The 24,852-nt window shown below is 37.2% G+C and overlaps 1 protein-coding gene across 1 annotated transcript in view; it reads left to right on the top strand.

Moving 5' to 3' along the window:
* The first annotated feature begins 362 nt into the window (after positions 1-362).
* Positions 363-24,852, top strand: part of LIX1 (limb and CNS expressed 1) — a 59,908-nt gene continuing 35,418 nt past the window's right edge. Inside the window, exons 1-7 of the mRNA XM_015536083.2 lie at positions 363-1,420; positions 2,942-3,007; positions 3,223-3,325; positions 5,176-5,662; positions 6,660-6,708; positions 8,129-8,259; positions 8,464-8,609. Of these exons, the coding sequence (XP_015391569.1) occupies positions 8,147-8,259; positions 8,464-8,609 (259 nt within the window). The 5' untranslated portion in view covers positions 363-1,420; positions 2,942-3,007; positions 3,223-3,325; ... (1 more) ...; positions 6,660-6,708; positions 8,129-8,146. The remainder of the gene's footprint in view (positions 1,421-2,941; positions 3,008-3,222; positions 3,326-5,175; positions 5,663-6,659; positions 6,709-8,128; positions 8,260-8,463; positions 8,610-24,852) is intronic.

Below are 24,852 nucleotides of genomic sequence, written 5' to 3'. Positions count from 1 at the left end.
ATGACATCTTCCTACTCAATTTTTATTCAGTTGATGCAGTCCACTTTTGGGTACCTACTACATAAACACTATTACTCTAGGAACTTTGAAATCTAAGTAAGCAGTTCTTATCCTGAATAGCCTCAGGTTTCTTGTGGTTGGCAGAACAGATATATCAAATGCATAAATCTAAGCAAATTATTCAGTGTCTAATCAGTGTCTAATATTTTTTTAATATTTATTTTTGAGAGAGAGCGTGAGCCAGGGAGGGGCAGAGAGAGAGACAGAGATCTGAAGTGGACTCTGCTGACAGCAGAGAGCCCCCCCATATGGGGCTCAAACTCCCGAACCATGAGATCATGACCTAAGCTGAAGTCAGATGATTAACTGACTGAGCCACCCAGGTACCCCTACTCACAATTTTTAAAAGATGTTTTTGAGTAGTCCTCAATTAGAAATTAGAATTTGGTCTATCAAACAAGATGTAACCCTCACATTTAAAACGTCCATAGTGAACAATGAGCAAAAACAATTTAAGTGTACTACTAATGTAGTCAAGGCATGTACTGTGGTTAGTAAAACACTTTGAGTCTGCGAGTTCCAAATTTAGATCCTGGTTCAACCACTTCCCAGACCTCAAGTGCCTTCTGTAACCTCTCTAACCTCACTTTTTTGATTTGTGAGATGAGGACATTTAATAGTGCCTGTCTTAGAATTATTATAAAAATTAAATAACACCTGTAAGGAGCTTAGCACAGTACGTGATACATGTTATATATTAGGAAGTATTTCCCAAATGATTTCAGATTACCAAAAGGAAGATTCGGGAGGAATCTTTTCTATTTCCAAGGTCACTGATATTTCACCTGTGATCTTTTTGGTGCTGTTTTCATCTCAACGTACAAATGCTTTGCTTGTAACCTTGCATCCTCTACTTGTTGCTCCCACTAAATAAGTTTTTCCTACAAGATAATGCAGTTTATACTTGTGCTAAATAACTTTGTGATATTGGTAGCCATGGGTCTGTTCTTTGGTGCCTAGCTGGCTGTCTTTGAGCTTTCTCCAGAACCTTAAAGATCTTTTAAGGTTACTAACTAGAAGATAATCATTTTTTTAGTCAAGTACTCAGTAAATGTTATGACAAAACATAGTTGTCTAGTTAAAGAACTTAACAGGTAAACCTGCAGCCCAGAGGTTTATCAGCCACTTCCACAAGGTGGAGGTATGAGTTCATTAGGTTCTCAGAACACTTCCCTGAGGTGTAAGTTTATTTCAAGTCGCATTCAATATTCTGGGTGGCTAAGGCTCACCATCTCCATTATTCTTCATCTCTCTTCAGAACATCTCCCTAGAGAGCATCAGGCCATATCTTAGTTTGACCTTGATTTGCTATATGAAGGTCTGGAACCATCTTATGCAACTGTAGAAGGCTGGGAATGAGGTAAAGTTCAAAATAACCGTGAGTTACACAGTTGTGTAATAACAAGGAGTGTAGGAATAACTCCAAGGTCTACAACACAGTGAGGGACTAATATTGTTACATTTTAAATGTAAGTTTTTCTTTTGTCTTACTATTGTAAATAATGATGACATTAAAATTAGTATTTTATGTAACATTTAGAATCAGATTATGTAGGCTTAATTCCATAAATAAGAGTGTGCCTCATAATACAAATAAAATATAATCCTTGGAATATTTGTCACAATATTACATGGTTCCATTTTAAAAAAAGTAACCACTTGAAATGAATGAATCCAATAAGGGTGATCACTATAACTGCTTTTAGTGGAAGAGGTTCAGCTTACATTAGGAAGAAAAATACAATATTAACCCGTACATTTTGCACGTGCTTGATGTTGTCTAAAGATACTGAGGAAGTATACAGACTTTTAAGATAAAATTTTTGTTGACCTAAAGCGTCCACTATATTTGAAGAAACAAGATTAAACACATAACAATTAAAGGTACAAAGTCAACTGTACTGAAAGCCTGACACCATTGATCTCACTGAGGAACCTCCAAGGACAGTGGATAAGTGAAAGTTCAGAGTGATTTGGTGAATTATAGGGAAGAGGGATTTGGTTGAATAGGTAGATTAAAAAAAAGAGCTTGCAAAGAGGAAATCATGCAGAAGACAAATAAATGTAGTGTGCTATGGTTGGGAAGGGGGTATTGTGCAGCAAATGACCAAATTAAAGATTATTTTAAAATTTTTGTTAGAATTTACCTTGATGTATTGGAAAGGAGCAATTGTAGATTTTGAGCAGTGTAATGATTTGATTTTAAAGGGGGTGGTGAGGCACCTGGCTGGCTCTGTTGGTAGAGCATGCAACTCTTGATCTTGGGATCATGAGTTCAAGTCCCACATTGGGTGCAGATATTATTTAAAAATTAAAAAGAAAAATTAATTAAAAACTAAAAACAAAGGGGAACTAGGGAAACTTTGTCAGTGTTAGTAGATTGGAAGGAATCTTGAACAGAAGCTAAAATGTTGCCCAGTCTGCGTAAGTATTAAGGTTTAGACAATCTGAGATAGAATCTTACTATTACACTGGAGGTGCAAACATTCTTGATTAGTTTGTTTTTATTTTAGAGATGAGAAAACATTTTTAGATGTAAAATTACTTGCCCAAAATCACATGGAGTGAATAGGGTTGGGAGTAAGTGGGAGGAAAAAATGGAATTGGTAAGTACCAGGAAGGTGAAAGGTAGAAAAACCAGAGTATCTGTGGTTTAGAACTTTGTATCCAGCCCAGGGGTCTCTTTTGCAAAGTCACTAAGGTCCACAAACTTTGACTTGTCTTCCTGGTGTTGTAGAGGTATGAGAGGAGACAGTCCTTACAACCAGGTCCAGGTTTTGAGTCCTATTCTCCACAAAATTTCCTCCCTTTTTAGAAAACATGTTGGGTTTTTTTGTTTTTTGGTTTTTTTTCCATGATAAGCCTTTCATTTTTCTCACAGGCCCAAGAAAACCGATCTCAGTAGACTGAAGCTCTGCCTGGAATATTTCTGGTTGTTCATGAGGAGGTAGGAGGGGATTAAGGTGGTGAGGTGGGGAGTAGTACTTTTTCCTTGAGCTCAAAGCTACTGAGGTACCTGGGGAGGATCAGAAGAATATATCATTCTCTAACTTGGTCTTTCTCTAGTTTTCAATTCGTAGAAACTTAGGCCCCCTTTGTATGCAGTTTTCTATTCCTCTTTCAAACAAATTTTGAAAAGAAATATTTCTTCTGTGTCAACAGGATACATGCTAAGTGCAGTACTCTGATAGTGACTGCAAAGGAAGTGAAATGGAAATTATAGTTTACAGTGTGAAATGGATGGGCGCGAGGCTTTTATCTTAATGTAAGCATATCCATAAATATAGCCTGAATTGAATTAAGAGTATATTAATGATGCAATCTTTACAGGAAGTTTCATCTAAAATATATGGAGCTATGAAGTTAGTGGCTTGCTTGAACTTAGTTGATAGCCATCAACTAATCTCAGGTTTAAGTCATTTATTTACAGCCAATAAACATTCTTCCTGGGTTTGTTTTAATCTAATATTAATATTTTTTTTGTAGTCTAGGTTTTCATTTTACTTTGCTCATTACTGTTGCAAAGATTTAAACATTCCAAAGAACTCATACCCCAGAAACATGACCATCTAAAGGAAAAAAAAAAAAAAATGTTAGCTTCAATTAGTCTATCCTTTCTTTAAAGGAGACCTCAACTCTTTGCGTTTGATGAGAGGCTCAAAGACTCAGCAGGAGTTCAGACACCTTTTTTAGGATCAATCTGATCACTTATAGCCACAACCTGTGTAAATTTTTTCTTCAACATGCAGCAAAATAAACTCCTGTACTGGATAGCAGAAGGTAGGGGGAGGGGATGGTTCCTGTGAGAAAATGCAAGGAGAGGGAGAGGAGCCCTAGTTATTACTAGATAAACTTTTATGAAAGAAAATATTGTTGTAAAATCCACTGGAAAAAGTCACTCCCAAAACAAAAAAATGTTAAACTGTTTTTCTTTTTCTTTCAAAATATATATTATGCTGGAAGTCAGCCAGCCACAGTTAACAGTAATATGTTCAGTTTTCCACAGAACACATACCTAATGACCCAAGGGTTTGGCATCAGTATCTCCAGTCTTGTAAATGAACATTCAAATTCTCTCACCTTACTAGTAAAACCTCCTCTGGTGATATCTTTGGCCTCTAAAGTATTTCTTAAAGAATCAATTTTTACTTCTCTTCCAGGACCAAATACCAAGACAGAGCTGGGTAATTGGTTACTTAAAATAGTCAAGATGACATGGGCTCATTCAGGCCCCCAAATATATATATGTAACAGAAGGTTTGGATAAATGGATGTACTTCATTGTGCTTTTTGGTTAAAAGTGTTGATTCTAACTGCCCTGACACAGATAAAGAGCAGTTCACTAGCAGTTTTATCTTGTGGGGAAGGATATTATTTTAAGAAAGCATTTTTTATAATATTGTATGAAAATGAAGAGATGTATATTCTTTTAATCTGTAAATGGGATATTAATCAATTTTCTACTTACCTTTTCATGTAGTTAAACAGATTAGTACTTACTGGTGATTTCCTAAATGTAGTGAAATATCAGGGTAAATATGTCTGAAATAAAGTTATTTTATGTTACCTGTGTCTTTTGAATTTGTCAGAACTTTTGTCAGAAGTTGCCTTTCCAACTGACCCTCTCATGAATACCTTGATTCAAATATCTCACTGACCTTTCCCAGTTAAGAGTTAACAAAGTTGATGTTAACCAGCTATTCATTCTTCACACTGGTGTCTTTAGTTTTGTTTAGCTAACACTAAACAGTCATTAGTTATTACCTCAGCAAAGTCACTTTCTTCAGGGCCTTGCCCTTCTTCACCCTCCAGAACACCCCTAGAAACGGTCCTGCACATAGGCAACCGTTGACCCTCTTGTGCCAATCCAGCTCTTAGGGCCTTCCACCCATCTCCCATTGGAATCTGGATGGATCTGCTATGTTCCCCATTGTTTTTGTAAAGGATTTACTGTCTCTGTTTATTTAACTGCATGACTTGAATTATTTTTCATTTTATTTACTTTATCTTAAATTGTAAATTTTTAAGAATCAAAGCATTAGCAAGTAAGTGAAGAAATTATTTCAGAGAAGATAATCTTCCTGAATTTCAATCAGTGTCTTCTCCCTTCTTTAGGTACTTGATCCTCTAGAGATGAGTAGCTATAAGTTGGCTCAGGCTCAGTTACTGCAGTGGAGTCTGCATGCCTACATGCCTGGAATCTCACCATCTTCACTACAGCCTCACCTACAGGCCCATTCTCCTGTTTCACCTACCCCAGCCTCCTCCAGGACAGAACAGATCATGAAGTGAGGGGGCACAGAGGATAGTGGAGGTTCTTTCCTGTTTTTAACTAAAGATGATTCTTTTCATGCATTTATTATGTGTTTTAACATTCTGGGTGTTATTTCAATTGGTGACCCCCACTTTCTTATCATTTTTGTACCTGTAATGAACTACTTAACAAATATATTACTATAATGATAGGAATAAATTTTCTTTTCCTTACCAGCAAAATGATTGTTTCCATAGACGTTTTTGCTGCATTGTGCATGAAACGGTACAAAATATACCACCTTGATTTCTCATCTTCTCAAAGAGTTCTGTACTCCCTGGGAGCTTAGTAAGTGTGCTATTGCACTGAGTCTTTCCTTTTTACCATTGGGTGATAAGTTTTGATCACTAAATATATCAGTTGGATGGCATTTCTCACACATCTGAGTAGCATTCTAACAGGATTTGTAAAAACATCATTTTGGTTTTCACTGTAGTCCTCTACCCTTGTTTTAATACCTAAGTTTTGCTTTTGGCATATGCCTACAGTTGGCTGAGGTTGACAGTGAAATCTAACATGTGAACTGTAGAATCTGTACTAAATAGACAGGGGTATCTTAGGTTTTCCCACCTCCCTCATATACTTTCTGCATTAAAGACATAAAAGGGTGAGAAACCCCTGAGTTGTTAGTTTAAACTGTCTTACAGTAACACTCTAGAGTGAGAAGTCTTTATGGATGGGCAAGGAATAAATGCTTAGCAGAGGATTTGGAAAACTTCTGTTGAAGCATTGGGCCTGATCAGAAAGAAGAAACTATACTATCCAACTAGAATTCTTTTTTCATTTTTTAAAATATAACTCAGTAAGTATCATGATATTTTTACAAAGTTATCTTTGCAAAGCCGTTTTGGAGTTCTCTAAGCAGACCCTCAGTTTGTCTTTAGAAAAATCTTGTGGAAGTTGAAAGTTAATTTTCTTAACAAATTCTTACCTTTCATTTTAGATAGCATTAATAATGAGTATCTTTGGGCTTTTTTGTTTTGTTTTATTTTGTTTGTTTTTGGATTTTTAGTGTGTGTGTGTGTGTGTGTGTGTGTGTGTGATGAGTATCTTTGAACTCACCATATTAATTTGTGTTTCTCATATTGTTGAAAGGATATGAAGTTTACTATGGTATTAGAAGTGATCTGTTTGAAGACCAGTCCAGCTTTTAGGAAATAAGTGTAAGAGTTTTCAGAAAGCTATAAAGTGTGTGATAATATTTGTGGCCATTTGTAATATAGCTACAGAATCATAAATGTTAGATCTGAAAGAAAGCATTCAGCTCAATCCCCTAATTTTCTAGATGAGGACTGTGAGCCCAGAGAAGACATGACTTCTTCAAAGTTATACAGGTAACAAATATCAAATCCTAGATTTTACTAATACAAAATTCAGTATTCTTTCCATCACAATACACAACCAAAATATTTTTATGTACTACTAAAGATAAGCCCATAAGAAGTCTATTTATTGACCAAAATCTCGGCATCGACCAGTTTTACATTATCAGATTCGCTCCTTTAAGAATTCCTGGCTCTCTAATGGGAACCTTATATGTTTTGGTTTCCAATTCAGTATCACACTGAAAGTACTTTCATTCATTTATACTTTGTGTCCAATCAATGTATAATTTTTTTTTTTTATCTACAAACCATCTAGCTTCTCTTTTAAATTATAAGCTCATGAATGGCAAAGATGCTGATGATTTCCTATTTGGTGCAGCCCATGTAAAGTAAAGTACACTTTGGAACCCTAAATAAGTGTCTTAACATGTAGTGCTACTTCTTTCACATCCTTTTTTATAATAATATCTTTTCACAGTGGGGCAGCCCCATGTCTCTGTCATATGTGACATATATTCCCTGTGGACATTTACTAAGTAATAGTCATTATGATAAGACTTATTGTGACAGCGCCATTTCCTCTGTTTCCTTTTATTAAGCCCACTCTTCTACCATCTAGCTGAAGAAGCCTATTGCATGGAAAACATTTTACTTTTATTTTGTCGTTAAAGGACTGTTTTCAGTTAATCATGCAACACAACATAGTTATGGAATCTGGAAATGGGAGAGCAATCTCTTGTGCCAACTCCGAAAAAGTATTTTAAATAAAAGTAAAGTAGTCCTTAACAAGTCTTCAATAAACTATCATAGGTTATAGCCATTAAAATCAGTTCTTTTATATGTGTTATGAATCCTAATTATTGCAATGTAATCTCATGACATGTTTATGTCTCCTGTGGAAAGACTATTTAACCTTGTCGTGAGTGGTATGGGAAATAGAGAAAGAATCTGTTAAGGTATGTTAGTAACTACCTATATTCTATTGAAAAAAATATATATTTTTGCTTCTTCTGAAATTTTAATAGAAAGAATTACCACGAAATAAAAGGAAGTGAATGATATCAGAATTCATTAAACTCAATCTTGGGAATGATTTTCCTTGAAGAGTCAAAACAAAAACAAACATTCCTAGGCAAGCCAAAAGACAGTACCAAGGTTTTATTTGCCACTACCCATCATAAGTGACAATAACATGGGTGATGGGGAAAAAAAAAAAAGAAAAACAACTTTTAAACTTGGCTCCCAGAGAGATGCCCCTGAATTCAAATAGCATAATCTGGTCCCTGGCTATATCCATACTCTTTATAGCACTTCCTTTACCAAAGAAGAATTTAGATTATACTAATTCTGAACTGAAAGTCCTGAGCTGGAAATTTCTTTGTTACTAAGGTAATTTCTTTGACAAATAACCTTCTTGATTTTATACCAGGGGACAGCACATTTGAAGATGGAGGACCAAAAGAAATACCCAAGTCGGAAAGCTGCACACCATTCAGGCAGAATCTGGTTGGAGAGGAAAACTGGTCTCATGATTAGCGAGCTTCCCCAGCTAGCCTGTAGGTGGGTGTGTTTAACAGAAGGAAGCAATGGGAACCCGCCTGTCAGCCAGCCTTTAGAGCTAATTAGCTCAGCATACAACAAAGATAAGTGAGCCTGGGAGGAGGGCCCCCTGAGGGGTCTTTAGATTCTGGGAAATGTCTGATTGGCAGATGTTAAAAGGGATTCTTTGGTAATCCTGTGCATCAATGAGCTGCACAAATTCAGTCCAGGACTGCAAGAATTCAGGCATGAGGACACTGTGCAGCAGGCTCACACAGGCAGACCCAAGATGGACAGAACCTTGGAATCCCTGAGACACATCATTGCCCAAGTCTTGCCTCACAGAGACCCGGCTCTAGTCTTCAAAGACTGTAAGTACTGAAGGGAAAAAAGTTTTCTGAAAATAGTCCTAAACGTCTAGTCACATCCTATTTAAGTATGATTTCTCCTAAATCTCTGTAGTCGTGTGCTGTGGTCTAAGTGATATTTAACTTGTTCCTGACTTCAGTCAGGAGAATGATTTCATTTCACCTACGGGTATTAGTTGCTGGGTTATTTTGTCAGTGATACATCTTGCTAACTGTTTGGAAGTCTTTCCTAAAATATAAGCCTTGCCTAAGACTTAATGAACTCTTCCAGATGCTTTTTTAAATAAAACACGGCTGATTGCTGATGAGATTAAAACTAAAAATAACTTAGAAATGATAAATACTCTATATTTGTTAACCTGTTTCACCCTCCATAACATGTTAACTGTGTTAAGTCAAATATTGTGTTTGTCTGAAAATTTTTATTGCAAACAAACAACAATAAATCACCAGTGAGCTCTTAAATTTTGGTAACAAATTATAACACTTTAGTTAAAAGGCCAATAAAATTAGCCTTCCCATATCTGCAATGTCCCTATCCCCCCAAAATCTAAACAGCTATGGCAAAGTTATTTCAAAATCTTTTTTAATGATTATGAAAAATAATTCAATCAAGCTTCCCAATTCTAGCAATACTATTATACCATTTGTCATGTAACTTAGTTTCTGGAACCAATTTGATTTCCTGCTGCTGCAAAACAGACTATCTTCATGTTGTATCTTATCTACAGTGAGTTTCATATTACAAAGGGCTTCTGAAATAGAATTTTGCTATGGAACTGCCCAAAAGGTAAAATGCATATGGAATTTTTTTTTTCTTCAATAAGTTACAGCTTTCTTTGTGAATCTTGTTATGTTTGTCTCCATCAAAACATCAATGCTTTGGATTTTTGCTCTCTGATTGCTGAATAATGTTAGTTTCCAGATGTCCTTTTAGTTTATATTTCTCATATGTGTGATGAAGAAAAAGAAATGTTGGGCCATTTTATCCTATAAAATTTTCTTCTTAGAAATAAAATTGTAACCAGTATGCCCTTTAATGCATAGTGGAAGCCCTTTATTTCCTTCCTCTCTACCTTCCTACCTTTCTTCCTTCTGTCTTTTTTTTTTTTTAATATTTTCTTCAAGCATATGTCAATAGCTATGCTAGACTAATGAAAATCACTCCCTCCCCCAGTCTAGCCTGGAGTCTATTCAGGTTTGGTGTGTTTCTTTAAGTGAAAAGGGAAGGAAAGAATGTCTTTCTCTTACAATAGCACTGAATTCACTAGTGAAGGGTAAAAGGGCCCTTGACCTGCTCAAAGCTTTGGATAAATTGTATAGAGCCAGGGGTCTTATACTGTGGATTTGGAGAATGGAAGCAGAAAAAAAAAATAAAATAAAATAAAAGAAAGAAAGAAAAAAAGAAAGAAAGAAAGAAAGAAAGAAAGAAAGAAAGAAAGAAAAAGAAATAGAGGAGCAATTTTTCACCAAATTTCTTGTCAATTCAAGAAGTTAACTCTGAAATTATATGGTCTACTTTTTAAGTTGAACTAAATCCCAGGAATTGTTTACAGTTTAGCCAAGAGAATAAAATAGAAAAAGGGTTAAAATAAAATATGCATTATGTTCTGTCATCCAGACCTTTGCAGGAACTCTTTTCTATGGAAAAATAAAGAAGTGTCCAATTTTATATATTTCATTCTTTAACATAGAACCTAAAATTGATCAGATAGCATTGCCTGTTTACCCTGGAATAAGCTGTACTCTGCAACTGCTTGCATGGCTTAATAGGTGTGAGTATTAAACTGCTGATCCTCTCCCTTCAGGTGTTTCTAATCTGAAAAATGACTAAATGAAAGTAAGCCAAATGGCAAATTTCTATGCCAGCGGTTTTTTATAACATTGAAACATCCAACCACTTACCATCCTCATGGAATAAATGGGAACAGGCTTACACACTTTCTGGAGCAGGACATCAAAAGTCTGCCTGGGGGTTATGCCATGCCTTGGCAACCTATCACGCACGTGCCAGAGTTTAGCACGTGGACTCATTTTCTTTGGCACACCCAAAAACTGCTGCCACCACACTCATCTTTTACACAGCTTGTAAAAAGCTGCCATCAGCCTTGAACAGCAGGTTCTGAGCAGCCTCCTCTCCTCCTAGTCACTCCTGGCCCCCTTTCCCCCAACCCAGTCCAGTCTCTTCCTGATATAAGGAAAGGGCTAAGCACTTGAGCACATCACTGCCAAATCCTTAAGAAAAATTGCTACCTTGCTTTCCTGCAAGATGAAAAGCCAATCCAAGAATTTTTAAAACCCAGAACAGTTGAACAAAGGAGCATTAAAACACACACACACACACACACACACACACACACACATACACACACACACCACATACTCTAAAAATGTTTTTCTTAATTTCTCTTCTATAAATGCAAAGAAATTTTTTTTTTCTCTTCATTCTTCAGAAACACATAATACAAGGAATGTAAATGATCCATTCGATTAATTTTATGCCTTCAGTGGCTTTTGGTTTGTTTAAAAACAAGCAATTGTAAATTTAATTTTCTCTTCAAGTTGGTCAGGAAAAGCACCCAGAGAATTTTCTGGTCTGAGATGGATACACATGGGGATAGTTATATTCATTTAAAGAAATATTATTTGGATGCTTTTCTTAGCATCCCAAGTGGCATTTTGCAATGAATTAAATCTCTCATTTGTTTTAGACAAGGTGTTCATCCAGCAATAGTTGCAATTTTTTTTTAATTTTCTTTCCTGGAAAGAAATGAATTCCATAACAATTTTTTTTCTGTTTCCCCCTATTTCACGTTTCAAATAAAAAACAATGCAAAGACATTTAAATAAGGTCAGCTCTCAATTTGAAATTTGCTCATCTAAGCTGACACTGGACTGTTCTCCACTACCTAAATGTCTCACATTTGTAACAAGTAGCACTAGGAATCTCTACACCACCATACAGAATCTCTTTGCTGAGAAATTAAGGCATATATCCATGTTGCCTTCCATTCTTGGCTTTGTGTAACATTCAGTTTCTTTTCATTTGTCATATGTCACAACCAAAGATGAGCTATCCTAAGAGCAGCCCTTGTCAGCTCTTTTGAGAGTGTGTGCGAGCTTACTATTTATTTACCACTGTTTGACAGTTCCTCATGTGCTTTCTCAAAGGAAATCCACATGATTTCAAGATGGCTGAACATTCAGATTCTTCTGAGTGTTAACTTTTCACATGACAATACCATAATATGTTTATCTGCCATCTTTGGGCTCTCTCTTTATCCATGCATAGTAATGCTAGGGTATCAAGTTCTCATCATGTGATGACAGGCACTATGCTAGGAACGTTTATTCACAACAAACCAGTAATGTAGGTACTATTGTTAATTATAGATGAGGGAACTGAGTCTCATGAAGTTAAGGTGACTTGCCCAAGGTCATACTGTTAAATGAGTGATACAGCCAGAATTCAAGTACTGTATTCCAATTCCTCACCTTTAGCCACTACAAAACTACAAGACAACTATTGGCTCCCAGAGGTGTTATATAACCATGTCATTTGTGCTGTTATAGGAAAACGAGGGAGGGGACAGGGAGGAGGATTGAAATGACCTCTTTTGGAAGTATGGAGGGAACCCACTAAATAGGCACATCTGAACAGGAATATGACAGGAGGGTCAGAGGGGAAGGGCATGTTTGATGAGAAAGAACAGCTTGTCCATAGAAGCTAAGGCAATACAAGAACAAGGCATTAGGGGAGGTGGAGACAAGGTGGTAAAGGCAGGTGGAATGATGCAGAAGTGCAGGCAACAGGGAGTCTTCAGAGTTAGCAGTGATCCTAGATTAGTTATGCAACTTTATGGTTTTATGTTGCATTGGGAAAAATATTATATTGACATCTTTTGGAGGCACACTTCCTCATGCTAAGTTAGGGAGAATTTAACTTTTTCAATGGCGAAAATCCTTTTGCCTATTCAGGCAAGATGCAAGATGTGTGAATATAAACATGCCTGTAGTGAGAAATCACTTTGACTTAACTGAAAGCCCAAATCAAGGCAAACTTTATTAAAATAGATTGTTAAAAAAACTATCTTAGTTATCATTTAAGCCATGAGAATGTGTTAGTTTCCAGCATTGACTGATAAAGTGATGTTAGATTTCATTAATATGTTTTACGCCCAAATTTCATCGTGAAAAAATGAGACGTTTCCTTCCTAATCATTGCACAATTAGAAAATGTCTCACGTATTTGAGGTGCATTAACTTCCATTTGGGAAACGTTTTTCGGCATGAAAGGTTTTATTTATATCAGATAGGTGAATACTTCAAAAGGTTCATTTTTACCCTTTGAAAAAATTGGACCAGACTATAAAGTTATTAAAACCATGTTAGTAATCATGGTTCTGGCTGTATGCAACCCAAGAGAGCAAAAATTCTCAAGAGTAAAGTATTTTCTCTATCCCATGTTTTTTAGTGGAGTTATCTGAAATCTATAAATTTGATGATACATTTATGGGTTTTGCATTTCACAGAAAGAAATGGAGTAGGATGTAAGGGATGAAGGTACTTATGCAGTAAAATCTCTACACATATTGCACTGCATTCCACCACAAAGTGTGCCTAAAAGAATATGGTTAAAAAAAAATCTCACTGCTCACTAGCTTATTTCAGATTAATGATTGAATCTTAATTACAATAATTTTAGCATCTAAACTGTGAAGCCTGTTGAAGCCTATTGAAATGCTAATTTTACTTTATTACAGGATACAACTAGAAACAATTATATAACTATACTAAGAAACAAATGCAGATTTTGGTTCAGCTATCAGTGGCATAAACACTGTTTCCTAACTCTTTTTTCAGTATATATACATTTGGTAGAATTTAAATACTAAAAGTATCAGCCCCAGAGGAAAACTTTTCAAAATGGGAAAAAAAAAAAGTGGCTTCTTGATCACTTAATGGCCATCTGTCTTAATACATTTATTTCTTAATACATAAGTAAGATTTAACAAATCAAAACAAAATATGATCTATATCCATCCTGTGATCAAATCTAGAACTTCTTCATGGTCTGCTGTCTCATCTCAACATAGGTTTTTTTTTGTAGCAGTTAAGATTTGTTAGCCTGATCTCAACTTTAACAACTTCTGAAACTCATGTGTTAAGTTACAGCCCATAATAGGATACAGCTGCACAAGGGTGAGTTTCTAAGTCATGATTTTTCTGTTTAAATGATACGGTTTTACTGATTATGTGCTACAGATTGATTTAAGAAATGTAAGACAACTTTAGAAGCCTTTCATAAAAGAATCTTCTGTATTTAATACATTTCATATTGAAGTTTTAACCCCAAAGGCTCTTACTTCTTTGCCTCCATGTTCAAATGCTCATATACATTTAGTCTGTCAAGGTAGTTAAAACAATCTTATTTTAAATTAAAAAGAAATAAAAAGATTTTTATTGAAAGTTTAATATTGACAATTGTCAATAACATTGACAAAATATTACACTCCCTGTAGTTCTCTATATTCTTTCTCTTGTGTTCATGGAATGCTATTTGAATTATGGTTTGGCTTTTTTTTTTTTTTTCCTGCTGCGATGATAATCAGTTGATCCCTATTTTGATCTCATCCCATCAGGCAGCTGTGGGAACCCGTCATTTAGTCACCAGTCCTTTGACCCTTATGGCCTATATTATATAGTTTACATTTCTCTTGTGCAATATGAGTTGTAGCTTTGCTAGCATGTTTTTGTCCACACCTAGGTTGGATGTCCCAGGAGGGCAAAGCCATACCTTGCACTTCCATGTGCTCTCCCACAGGGTCAGGCACCTAACAGGTGCACAAAAGACATTTTTGGTTGCTGATTGATTTGTTTTCTTCCTCACAAAAAGAGAATATTTTTCCTATTGTCAGGTGTTCTCCTTTATTATAAAATAAACTGTACCTGAACCTTCTAAAACATCATACAGTGATACCTGAAACACAGCCTAATTGCATGCATGGCTAAACTGACAACCATATGAAATAGGATGGAGGAAAAAAGGACTCTGGAAATAAACACCCTCTTCAAACAACTTCCCCAGAGCACTGCCTGGGGTTGGTCATGGTAGAGCACCTCCAATCATTCCATATTCCACATTGGCACAATAACTTAGATTACCAATCCTTATATTCATCCTCAGGGTCTAACCTCAACCCTGGGTCACCAAAGGCCTTGCACCATGCTCTTTAGGGCCAAACTCTGTCTATGCCTCATACTTTACATAAACCCTAGTTAGACAGCTATTGCAGAGTCGTGAAAGGCTTTTTTTTTTTTTTTATGATTATTTACTTTTGAGAGAGAGAGGAGTGGAAAGGGGCAAGAGAAAGGGAGACACAGAATCGGAAGCAGGCTCCAGGCTCTGAGCGGTCAGCACAGAGTCTGATGGAGAGCTTGAACTAAGAGCCGTAAGATCATGACCAGAGCCAAATAACCAGCTGAGCCACCCAGATGCCCCGTGAAAGCATTCTTATAATGACTATATCTAGGAAAAGTACATTATACACCTAAAGCCACATATGCACAGATTGAGCATTTTAACTAAACAGAATTGGTCAGCAAAGCAACCAGTGTTTTTTTTTAAATCTTTGATTAGTTATCTAAAATTAATAGTCCTACAAAGTCTCTTAAATACAGTGTAATGTCAGTGCCTAATGGAACATGAGAAAGATATATACTTCCTGATTGATTAAATAGATTACATCAGGTTTTTATTCTATGTAGCTTTGTGATTAGATGACATCATCTGACCATGATGCACATATAAACCACACATGGGAACTCAGGCATGCTGCTGATGCTGTTTAATTCTGGTATACTTCATGATCTTTTATTTTATTTTAATTTGTCTTTGTGATTCCCTTTTGCTCCTTCATAGTCTTTCCCCTTTGCCTTCTTTAAAAAAATTACTCAGTACTTCCAAAGATATAAAAAATAAATGTAATTTACTTTAAAATTTTTTTAATGTTTATTTATTTTTGTTTAATTATTTTTGAGAAAGAGAGACAGAGTGTGAGCAGAGAGAGAGAGGGAAACACAGAATCTGAAGCAGGCTCCAGGCTCCAAGCTGTCACCACAGAGCCCAATGTGGGGCTTGAAGTCACAAACTATGAGATCATGACCTGAGCCGAAGTCAGATGCTTAACCAACTGAGCCACCCAGGTGCCCCCAAAATAAATGCCATTTAAATGTCTCCCCAAATCATATACAGTTCAGTAACTTTAAATTCTGAAGGTTGGGGCGCCTGGGTGGCTCAGTCGGTTGAGCAGCTGACTTCAGCTCGGGTCATGATCTCGTGGTCTGTGAGTTCGAGCCCCGCGTCGGGCTCTGTGCTGACAGCTCAGAGCCTGAAGCCTGTTTCAGATTCTGTGTCTCCCTCTCTCTGACCCTCCCCTGTTCATGCTCTGTCTCTCCCTGTCTCAAAAATAAATAAAAGGTTAAAAAAAATTAAAAAAAAAAATTCTGAAGGTCAAAATTAAGCCAAAAAGAATGAGATACTTTTTTTGTACATTTTGGACAATCTCCCAAGAGGTTAACTTTGTAAAACAACCCAAAGGATCATTTCAAGAAAAATGTTCAGGGAAGAGCATGGGGACCACAGCAGAAGAAAAGAAAAAGCCAACAAAAGGAGAAACAAACCAGCTTTCCAGCTGCTGAAGGAGCTAGGCACTGATTCAAGTGCATTCCTAAAAGAAAGTTCCTCTCCTGGGAACAAAGTAATACTCCAAGTTGTCTCAGTCCTGCTGTGTAGCTGTGGCTACCTTTGAAAGAGTGTCTACACATAAGAAAAAGGGGCCCAGGATTCCTACACGTTGTACCCAACCTGACACACAAGCTGTGCCAGCAAGATTCCCCTGGCCAGATCAAAACCCGGCAGAACCTGAGGATGGTTATAAATAATGAGACAACTAGGTCTGTTGGTCAGTGTCCTGGAGTTTACCAAGCCAAATGCAAGACCCAAAGGTATCCCATTTTATTACCCATTTGGCACGAATCATAAATTGGCATCACACCTTGAGCTTGCCCCTTAGATTATTTGGGGGATCTTTTTCTATTTGTCCTCAAAAAAACTAAGAAATCACATTTGGCAAGAGCAAGCTGTACGTGATTGAACTGCTAGAATAGAAAATACTAATTAACTTTATTTTAAAATATCACCTGCTAAGGCTAATTTAATTAAAGATTATATTAAAATATTGCATAACATAAATCCATCTGTTTAGAGGCAGAGAATCAATTTAAAAATATGTTAGTCATCTTGAAAGCCTCTTAATGATTTATCCTTAAATGGTAGCCTTTCCAATTTGTCTTAAACTGTTTTTGGCAAGTGATATTTTACCCAGCTAGAATTTTTTCTCTGTAAGGCAGAAAAGAAATTGGTTCTTTTTTTCTGGTAGATTTATAACATACTTTTAAGATCCCTTTTTGCTAGAAAATGAATCTTTTCCACTTAGGACTTATCTCTTATTAGGTAGTTGAACTGGGCAACAAACTATAATGTTTCTATTTTCCTGAAGCATAAACAGTCATTAAGCATTAATTTTAAGTGAAAGTTAGCCCCTGTCATGTTTGCTAAAAGCAGTTGTATTGCCTTTAGCATCCATTATAAAGTGAATAATATGGACAAACATCTCTGTTTCCAGATTTTGAGATGTAGTATTTCATCCATTTATTTTCTGGCTATTATGAAGCTTTGTCTTTACCAGCAAATAGTATCAAAAGAGGCCTCCCTTTACCATTTCTGAACTTTTTGCATATTTTGGAAATAAATAGCACAATGTGTACAATTAGAGAATTTTCAGACTTGCAGACTTTTTTTTAGAATGTTTAATGATGTGGTTTCCAACCCAGGAACAATCAGTTTCAAAGATGCCACATGCACGCATATAATCATGCCTTTTTCTTTCTTCCATCACCTTCTCTAACCACAAATAATAGCTAATGCTCTAGTGCTTACTATGTGTGAGGCTCTATTCTGACATTTCCCACTTAAGCCTAACAGAAACTGTGTAGTAAGTACTGCATGTTACAGTTAGAACTGGAGTAGTTAAGTAGGTACCTTTGAGTGGTAAAGACAGGATTCAAACCCAGGCATTCTGACTCCAGGTTCCATGCTTTTAACTACTGAGTAAACTGCCTGCCAGTTGATAAAAGGTGGAGAGAGAAGACACAGTATACATTTTTTTGTGTTTGAACCAGTGTCTGTATTTGAGGATTCTTCTATAACACGCTCTATAATCCTTGGACATTTACATTCTATACATCTCAAAATGCCCATATGAAAACATAGATCATTTCTCCCTATTGGCATCTGCATCACACGCATCCAATCCGTGAAAATGACAAGCTCCAAATTTGTAGGATAAAAGCCCTCTGAGTGTCTGGTGATTGATGATCTTATCTGAAGGGGATTTGTGCTCCTTCCAGGCTGCAGAATGAGCCCTCTCTTGCCTGCCTCATCTCTTACCCACTTCTCATAGATTTTTATGCCTGAACTCCTCCCAGAAACCCTCTCTTTGGTTCACTCAGATGTACAAGAGCAGCCATACATTCTCTCCAAGTGTCTGTGCTTGTGTCTTCATGGATGGAGTCACCACAAGCAGCACAGCACCTTAGGCAAAGACAAAGGGCAAGGGACTCTGTGCTCCTGCCTTTCTCACCCACTTGGGTAAAGCTGGGGCACTAGGCCAGTGGGGTTCATTTCCAGTTATTAAAGGAAGCTAAGTCCTCTTACCCTGTCTCCTATCAAATCATACCCCTTTCCTAATGGCACCCTTTCCTATGCCCTCTTAAACAATTCCTTGGCTGACACATTATTTTTCTTACTCTGTTTGTCAAGCCATCCTTACTCCTTGGAGAGCACAGCTTCTTTCTCATCATGGTCTATATCTCATTCTTCTGAAGTGGCTCAGCTTAGGCCTTCCTCCAGGGCAGACTTTTCCTGAACTTTTCAGTCCACATTCATTTGCTTTCCCCCTGTGTGGATTGAATTCTTGTGCCATAAATTTTTAGGTTTTAAATATTACTTTAAAAACATCTCTGTTCTACAATATAGCACTCTAATATTTTCTTCACCAATTATATTATCATATATTATTTCTGCAATCAAACTGTAAATTTTTATGGGAAGAAGCCTGTTATGAACTTCTTTTTTAAATCCATATCATCAAGGTCATGGTCATCAGATAAACTATGCCAGTCAGTACACATTGTTGGTTAATTATGTTCCACTAATGCCAGAAGCTACTTTCAAATCCTTTTCAACACATTGCTCTAGGCAAGTCAGCCTAAGTGTGTTTGAGTTGGCACTCTAAGACAAAATTACTTACCATCTCTATTCAGGGGTTTTCTAAACTCTACTTTTTAAGAAAGTGAAGACCTTGTTACAAAGTGAGTAACAATCATGTGTCTACTCTGACCAGGCTTCATCTTTCTGCCCCTACTCCACCATCTCCAGCTGAGGCATGGCTGCCACCACCATATCCATGCTGTGTGAGCACCACAGTGGTTCATACATGAAACCTCCTATTCTAGAAGGAAGTCTTGACCTCTCTAGGAATTTTAGTGACTTCACTTACCTTCTACACACTCATTCAGTTGCACTCAAATGGTTCAGAAAGGTAGAGTTTTCTTATATTCCAAGTGAATTCCACAATTGCTTCCAGATGAATAGCCCTGTGGTGTATACCAAGAAGGCTACAGAAAAGAATGAACCAGAGTCCCTGCCCTCCAGAATCTCACAGTCTGCTGTGAGTTAAATAACAGAAAACTGTATTCTGTAAGATGAATGCATTTCATTCCTCTAGCCAGAAAGAAGTCCAGCCAAGTCTGACTTTATCAGTTTAGCCTGGAACACCACATCCATTTCATTAGCATGGTTTAGAGGAGATTAAGTGCTAAGACACAAGGCCACTAATGGAATGAGAGCTCAGAAAAGGAGATCCATATGGGCTGGAACCCATGAGTAAGGCATGATAGAATAGGTGGTATTTCCTCTGAAGTATGGGAGTAAGTTGGATGGATAGAGGGGAGGAGCAGAAACAACACTCCTGGGAGAACTTGAACCAAAGGACAGGTAAAAAATAAGAACTATATGTTCAGGAACAAGTAAAGACACTGCTTTGCTGAAACTGAGTGGGGGTTTCTATAGAAAGGATCAAAGGTTGGATGGTCAAGGTATTCCACATTGTTGGATGTCTTCACTGGTCATCTGCCTTCTGTGAAATCCTTAATGCTCATCTTTTTATAATCAAAAAGAAAGCTTGAGGAAGGGAAAAATGAAATCCTCATTTATGAAAGATTTTTTTGGAGATTGAATTACCACTCTGAAAACTCTGTCATATTCAAGTTTCAAAACACAATGACAAAGAAAGTAGCCATACTAATAATGCCTATAAATTACAATGCAAATTGTCTTGTTGATACACAAAAAAATCAAAACTTCCAAAGTGGTTTATGTTAGTCAGGCTATTGCAACAAAATACCATAGACTGGTTGGCTTAAACAACAGAAATTTATTTTCTCATAGTTCTGAAGGCTGGGATGTCCAAGATCAAGTTTTCAGCATATTTGCTTCCTGGTGATAGCACTCTTCCTGGCTTGCAGATGGCTGCCTTCTTGCTGTATATTCACATCGCCAAAATAGGAAGCTCTGGTGTCTCTTTCTGTTCTTAGAAGGGCACTAACCCCATCATGGGGACCCCAACCCAATGACCTAATTTAAACCTAATTACCTCCCCAAAGCCCCATCTTCTAATACCATCATCCTGGGGGTTAGGTCTTCAACATATGGATTTGGTGATTGGGGGAAGGAAGGATAGGTAGGAGGCACAAATATTTAGTCCATATCAGGGTCGATCACTTGTGTCTGAGAAAGCAATTTGGGGAAATGCAAAGGATTAAGAAGTTCGATGTGCACAGTAAATTCAGAGGTTTAATTCCTTTCTTTACTCTCAGATGTTATAAACTGATAGAAGTCACAAAAAAGAACTAAATTTCATGCTATTATTCTTAGGCCCTCCCCAACATTTCTCTCTCCTTCTACTCCTCTCACACCCCTAGTCTCAGCCATTTGATATTCTATTTCTTTGTAGTAATTTTACCAGTTTAACATCAGTTACCTTGAAAAACATAAAACCACTGATGACCTGTGGGTATTATACTGTGAACTAGGAGGGATGCTCAGTTTGTCCTGACTCCAGCATCAGGCAAATTGTTAACCATCTACCTTATCCCAGTCTAGCTGAGGATGCACTACCTCTCTCATATTGTGTCCAGATTCACTGTGGATGACCAATTTATCTTGTCCTGGCTGTGGATAAAGACCTTTTTCTTTAGTGTCCATTAAAACAAAGTAGAAAGTTAAAAAAAAAAAAAAAAACAAACTTTACTAAACTTTGAGAGGAATAATGCATAACCAAAAATGATATGTTCCAAACTATAGCTTCTTGACATTAAGATGGAGGGCATAATCAGGCAGAGAATTGACCTTGACTTTTGCTCATGGCCCTCTGCCCAGGAAGCCTGTCCAAGCTCCTCATCAGTCTTTTATCATTTCCTCTTCTTCCTCTTGTTTCTCCGTTAGTCATCCTTACTTGAAAGAAGGGACTAGAATGGGAGGCCCAGTCACTGCCCTCTCTGAGGTATACAATCAGTGGGTATTTACACCATTGCTTTAAACCAGAGCAAAGTGTTGGTTGAAGATTGGTCATCAGGATACCTATTCACATCCTGGCTGCTCATTCATTATGACAGTTCCAAGCTGGAAACATGTCATATAACCTGAATGAAAAAATACAAATATTGGCCTTTGCTTTATTTGACTTTGTCAAGAATGTGTCAAAAAAAAAAAAATGCCCTCTGGGAAAACATAGGTGAGGTAATTCTTGTGGAGAGCCTCACATTGCCAACAGCCTCACAAATGCAGCACATCTTTTATGCTTTGATGATATTCAAATACTCAACTAATATTAATTATGCTCATACTATGTTCCAGACTCAGTGGAAAGAAAAAATGATGTAATTCTTCCTCTAAAGAGCACTGTCTTCAGTAGAGGTAGGCACACATGAAAACAACTTAAACTCTGCCATAATTAGAGAGTGTCTCAGAATGAACAAAGAGCATAGATTATAAACTCAGCACTAGGTTAAAAATCCCAAGTTTAAGACTTAGTAGCTGTTTGATTGTACCTTGAGCATCTTTAATGTCTAATCTATAAGTTGTGGATGATAATGCCCAGTTGTAGGGGATGTTATAAAGATTAAAAGAGACAAGGTACCTGGGTAGCTCAGTCAGTTAAGCGTCTGACTTTGGCTCAGGTCATGATCTCACAGTCCGTGAGTTTGGGCCCCACGTCAAGCTCTGTGCTGACAGCTCAGAGCCTGGAGTCTGCTTCGGATTCTGTGTCTCCGTCTCTCTCTGCCCCTCCCCTGCTCATGCTCTGTCTCTCTCTGTCTCAAAAATAAATAAAAACATTAAAAAAAATAAAGAGTAAATGAGAAAATGCATAGTGCCTGGCTTATAATAGGTACACATGGATATCAGAATAGCAACTTCTTCCTATAACAGGACTTCTCAAACTTTAATGTGCATCAGATTGCCTGAGAATCTTGTTAAAAATGCAGATTCTGGGGGCGCCTGGGTGGCTCAGTAGGTTAAGTGTCCGACTTCAGCTCAGGTTGTGATCTCGTGGTCCGTGAGTTCGAGCCCCGCGACGGGCTCTGTGCTGACAGCTCAGAGCCTGGAGCCTGTTTCAGATTCTGTGTCTCCCTCTCTCTGACCCTCCCCCATTCATGCTCTGTCTCTCTCTGTCTCAAAAATAAATAAAGGTTAAAAAAAAATTTTTTTTTTAAATGCAGATTCTGGTTCGCTAGGCCTGGGGTGGGGCCTATGATCCTGCATTTCTAACCAGTCCCCAAGTGATATCCATGCTGCTTCTCAGAGAATTGAAGTTTTTGAAACAAGGATTTCGTGATTATTTTGGCTTTGTTTTTATTTTTAAGTAGTTGATGCTGAAAGTGAATCTTAAAATATAACTAGACCATGCAAGAAGTCAACAGCCACTGGGGAAAAGGGCATTCTAAGAAGAGGAATGGAAGTAAGACGCTTGCCATTAACATAAAACTCAAGGAAGTGTAAGGGGCCTGGAAGGTGTCTTGAGGAGAGAGGAGGGAGGTGGCTTGTATGGAACAAGAGAGTATCAAGACATGGAGTCTTCTATGCCTTGCCAAGGAGTTATTTATCTTATAGTTAATGAGGGACTCACAGAGGGATTTTAAGAAGATGTGAATGAGAGGCGCCTGGGTGGCTCAGTTGGTTAAGCATCCAACTTCGGCCCAGGTCATGAACTTGTGGTTTGTGAGTTCAAGCCCCGAGTTAGACTCTGTGCTGACAGCTCAGAGCCTGGAGCCTGCTTCAGATTCTGTGTCTCCCTGTCTCTCTGCCCCTCCCCGCTCACACTCTGTCTCTCTCTGTCTCTCTCTCTCAAATAAAAAATAAATAAACGTTAAAAATTAAAAAAAAATGTTAATGATTTAATGAACTGTGAGATTTAGAAGATTACCCTGGAAACAATTGGAGGATGGGTTGGATAGGAGAATAATGGAAGTCAGGAGGATATTATGGTATACTGGATGAGATATGAACCAATGCAGCAATGGCAGTACAGATTGAGAGGAAGTGGAGATTATGCAAGACATTAGGATATGGAATTGGTAAAACTTGGGCATTTATTAGAATGGAAAGAGGACATGAAATTTAAGGTTCCTGCCAGGTTTTTGATGTAGGTGACTGAGTAGGTTATAATATTACTTTCTAAATACTTCAGGAGGAAGAGAAGAGTTTTTGGGAAAGAAAATTAGTTGAGTTTGGAAAATGTTGAATTTGTGTGACATCTAATAAGCAAGTATCTATTAACAAAGTTGGAGCTATAGGAGAATGGTGTGGGAACCGTTGGCTTATATTATGGTAGATGCAGTCATGGAGATAGGTTCTGTCATTTAAGGAAAATGGTAGAAAGCAAGAAAAGACAAGATTTTTATTCAGATCAACGTGAGGGGTAACGGAGGAAGAGAAACCCAAAAAAGAAACTGAGAGCAAATGGTTAAAAATAGAAAAGCAGAATCAGGATGAATGCTGTCAGAAAAGACTAGAGATATGAACATTTCTAGAAGAAACTGACCAGCTATGTCAAATACAGTTAGAGGTCAAATACATAAGAACTGAAAATTAAGATTTGTTGATATTTGCTAGAGCAGTTTCAGCGGAATAAAGTGCAGAAGAATAAAGTCAGATTGTGGAGAGTTAAAAATGAATGGAAGATAAAGAATCCGAGATAGTAATATAAGATATTCTTTCTAGTAGCTTAGCCACAACAGGAAAATATTAATAACTAATAGCCAAAAATAGTTCCAAGGTTGAGTGTTTCATTTAATTGACTGATTGATTGATTCATTATCTTGATCATGCCTATGGCTGCTGAGAAGTTGTGAATAAAGAGGAAACCTTTAAAAATAGGAGGTGAAGAGAATTACTACCAGAACAATGCCATTTGAGACTGGAAGAAATAATGTGGATCTGGGCACTTGAGCAGATGGGTCACTAGATGTGGGGATGGATATCACATGCTTGGTAGCCCAATTTTTTTCTGTAATAAGGGAGACAGGATCATTAACTGAGCATCAAAGGGCAATTGTGGCTAGGGACTAAATTGTGTAGTGAGGCCTATCCTCAAACTTGGGTGGTTTTCTTCAGCAGAAGTTAAGCCTCTGCTTGCATTTCCTTTGACATTGCCCATAAACCTTGTTGCTACTACTTCAAAAAAAATAAAGGATCATATGTTTCATAAATAGAGTATCCTCTGCTATACTGATTCTTTGGAATTTCAAATAGCAAGCTGGCCTTCTTCCCTTTGCACTCCATTCATCAGGTTTTCCAGTCGACAAGAGGAGATAGAGATAGAAAGATGGATTGTGTGTGTGCATGTACATATGTTGTACTCTTTAGAGGTGATGACATACACAGAACTATCAAAGAAGTCTTCCAAGGTTGCAGAATGAAAAATTTGAAAACTGCTACTCGTGTTCATATAGAAATCTACTTATTACATACCTTTGAACTCTGTAATCCACATAGCTTTGCATGCCAAAATTCTTGTGTTCATTTTACCTAGACTATCATGAGTCTTCATCTTCCAACTTCAGT

The sequence above is a fragment of the Panthera tigris genome, chromosome A1 (assembly GCF_018350195.1).
Source record: "Panthera tigris isolate Pti1 chromosome A1, P.tigris_Pti1_mat1.1, whole genome shotgun sequence".
Classification (NCBI taxonomy): domain Eukaryota; kingdom Metazoa; phylum Chordata; class Mammalia; order Carnivora; family Felidae; genus Panthera; species Panthera tigris.
The sequence above is the reverse complement of the archived record's forward strand: the minus strand, read 5'-3'. Positions and strand labels throughout refer to the sequence as shown.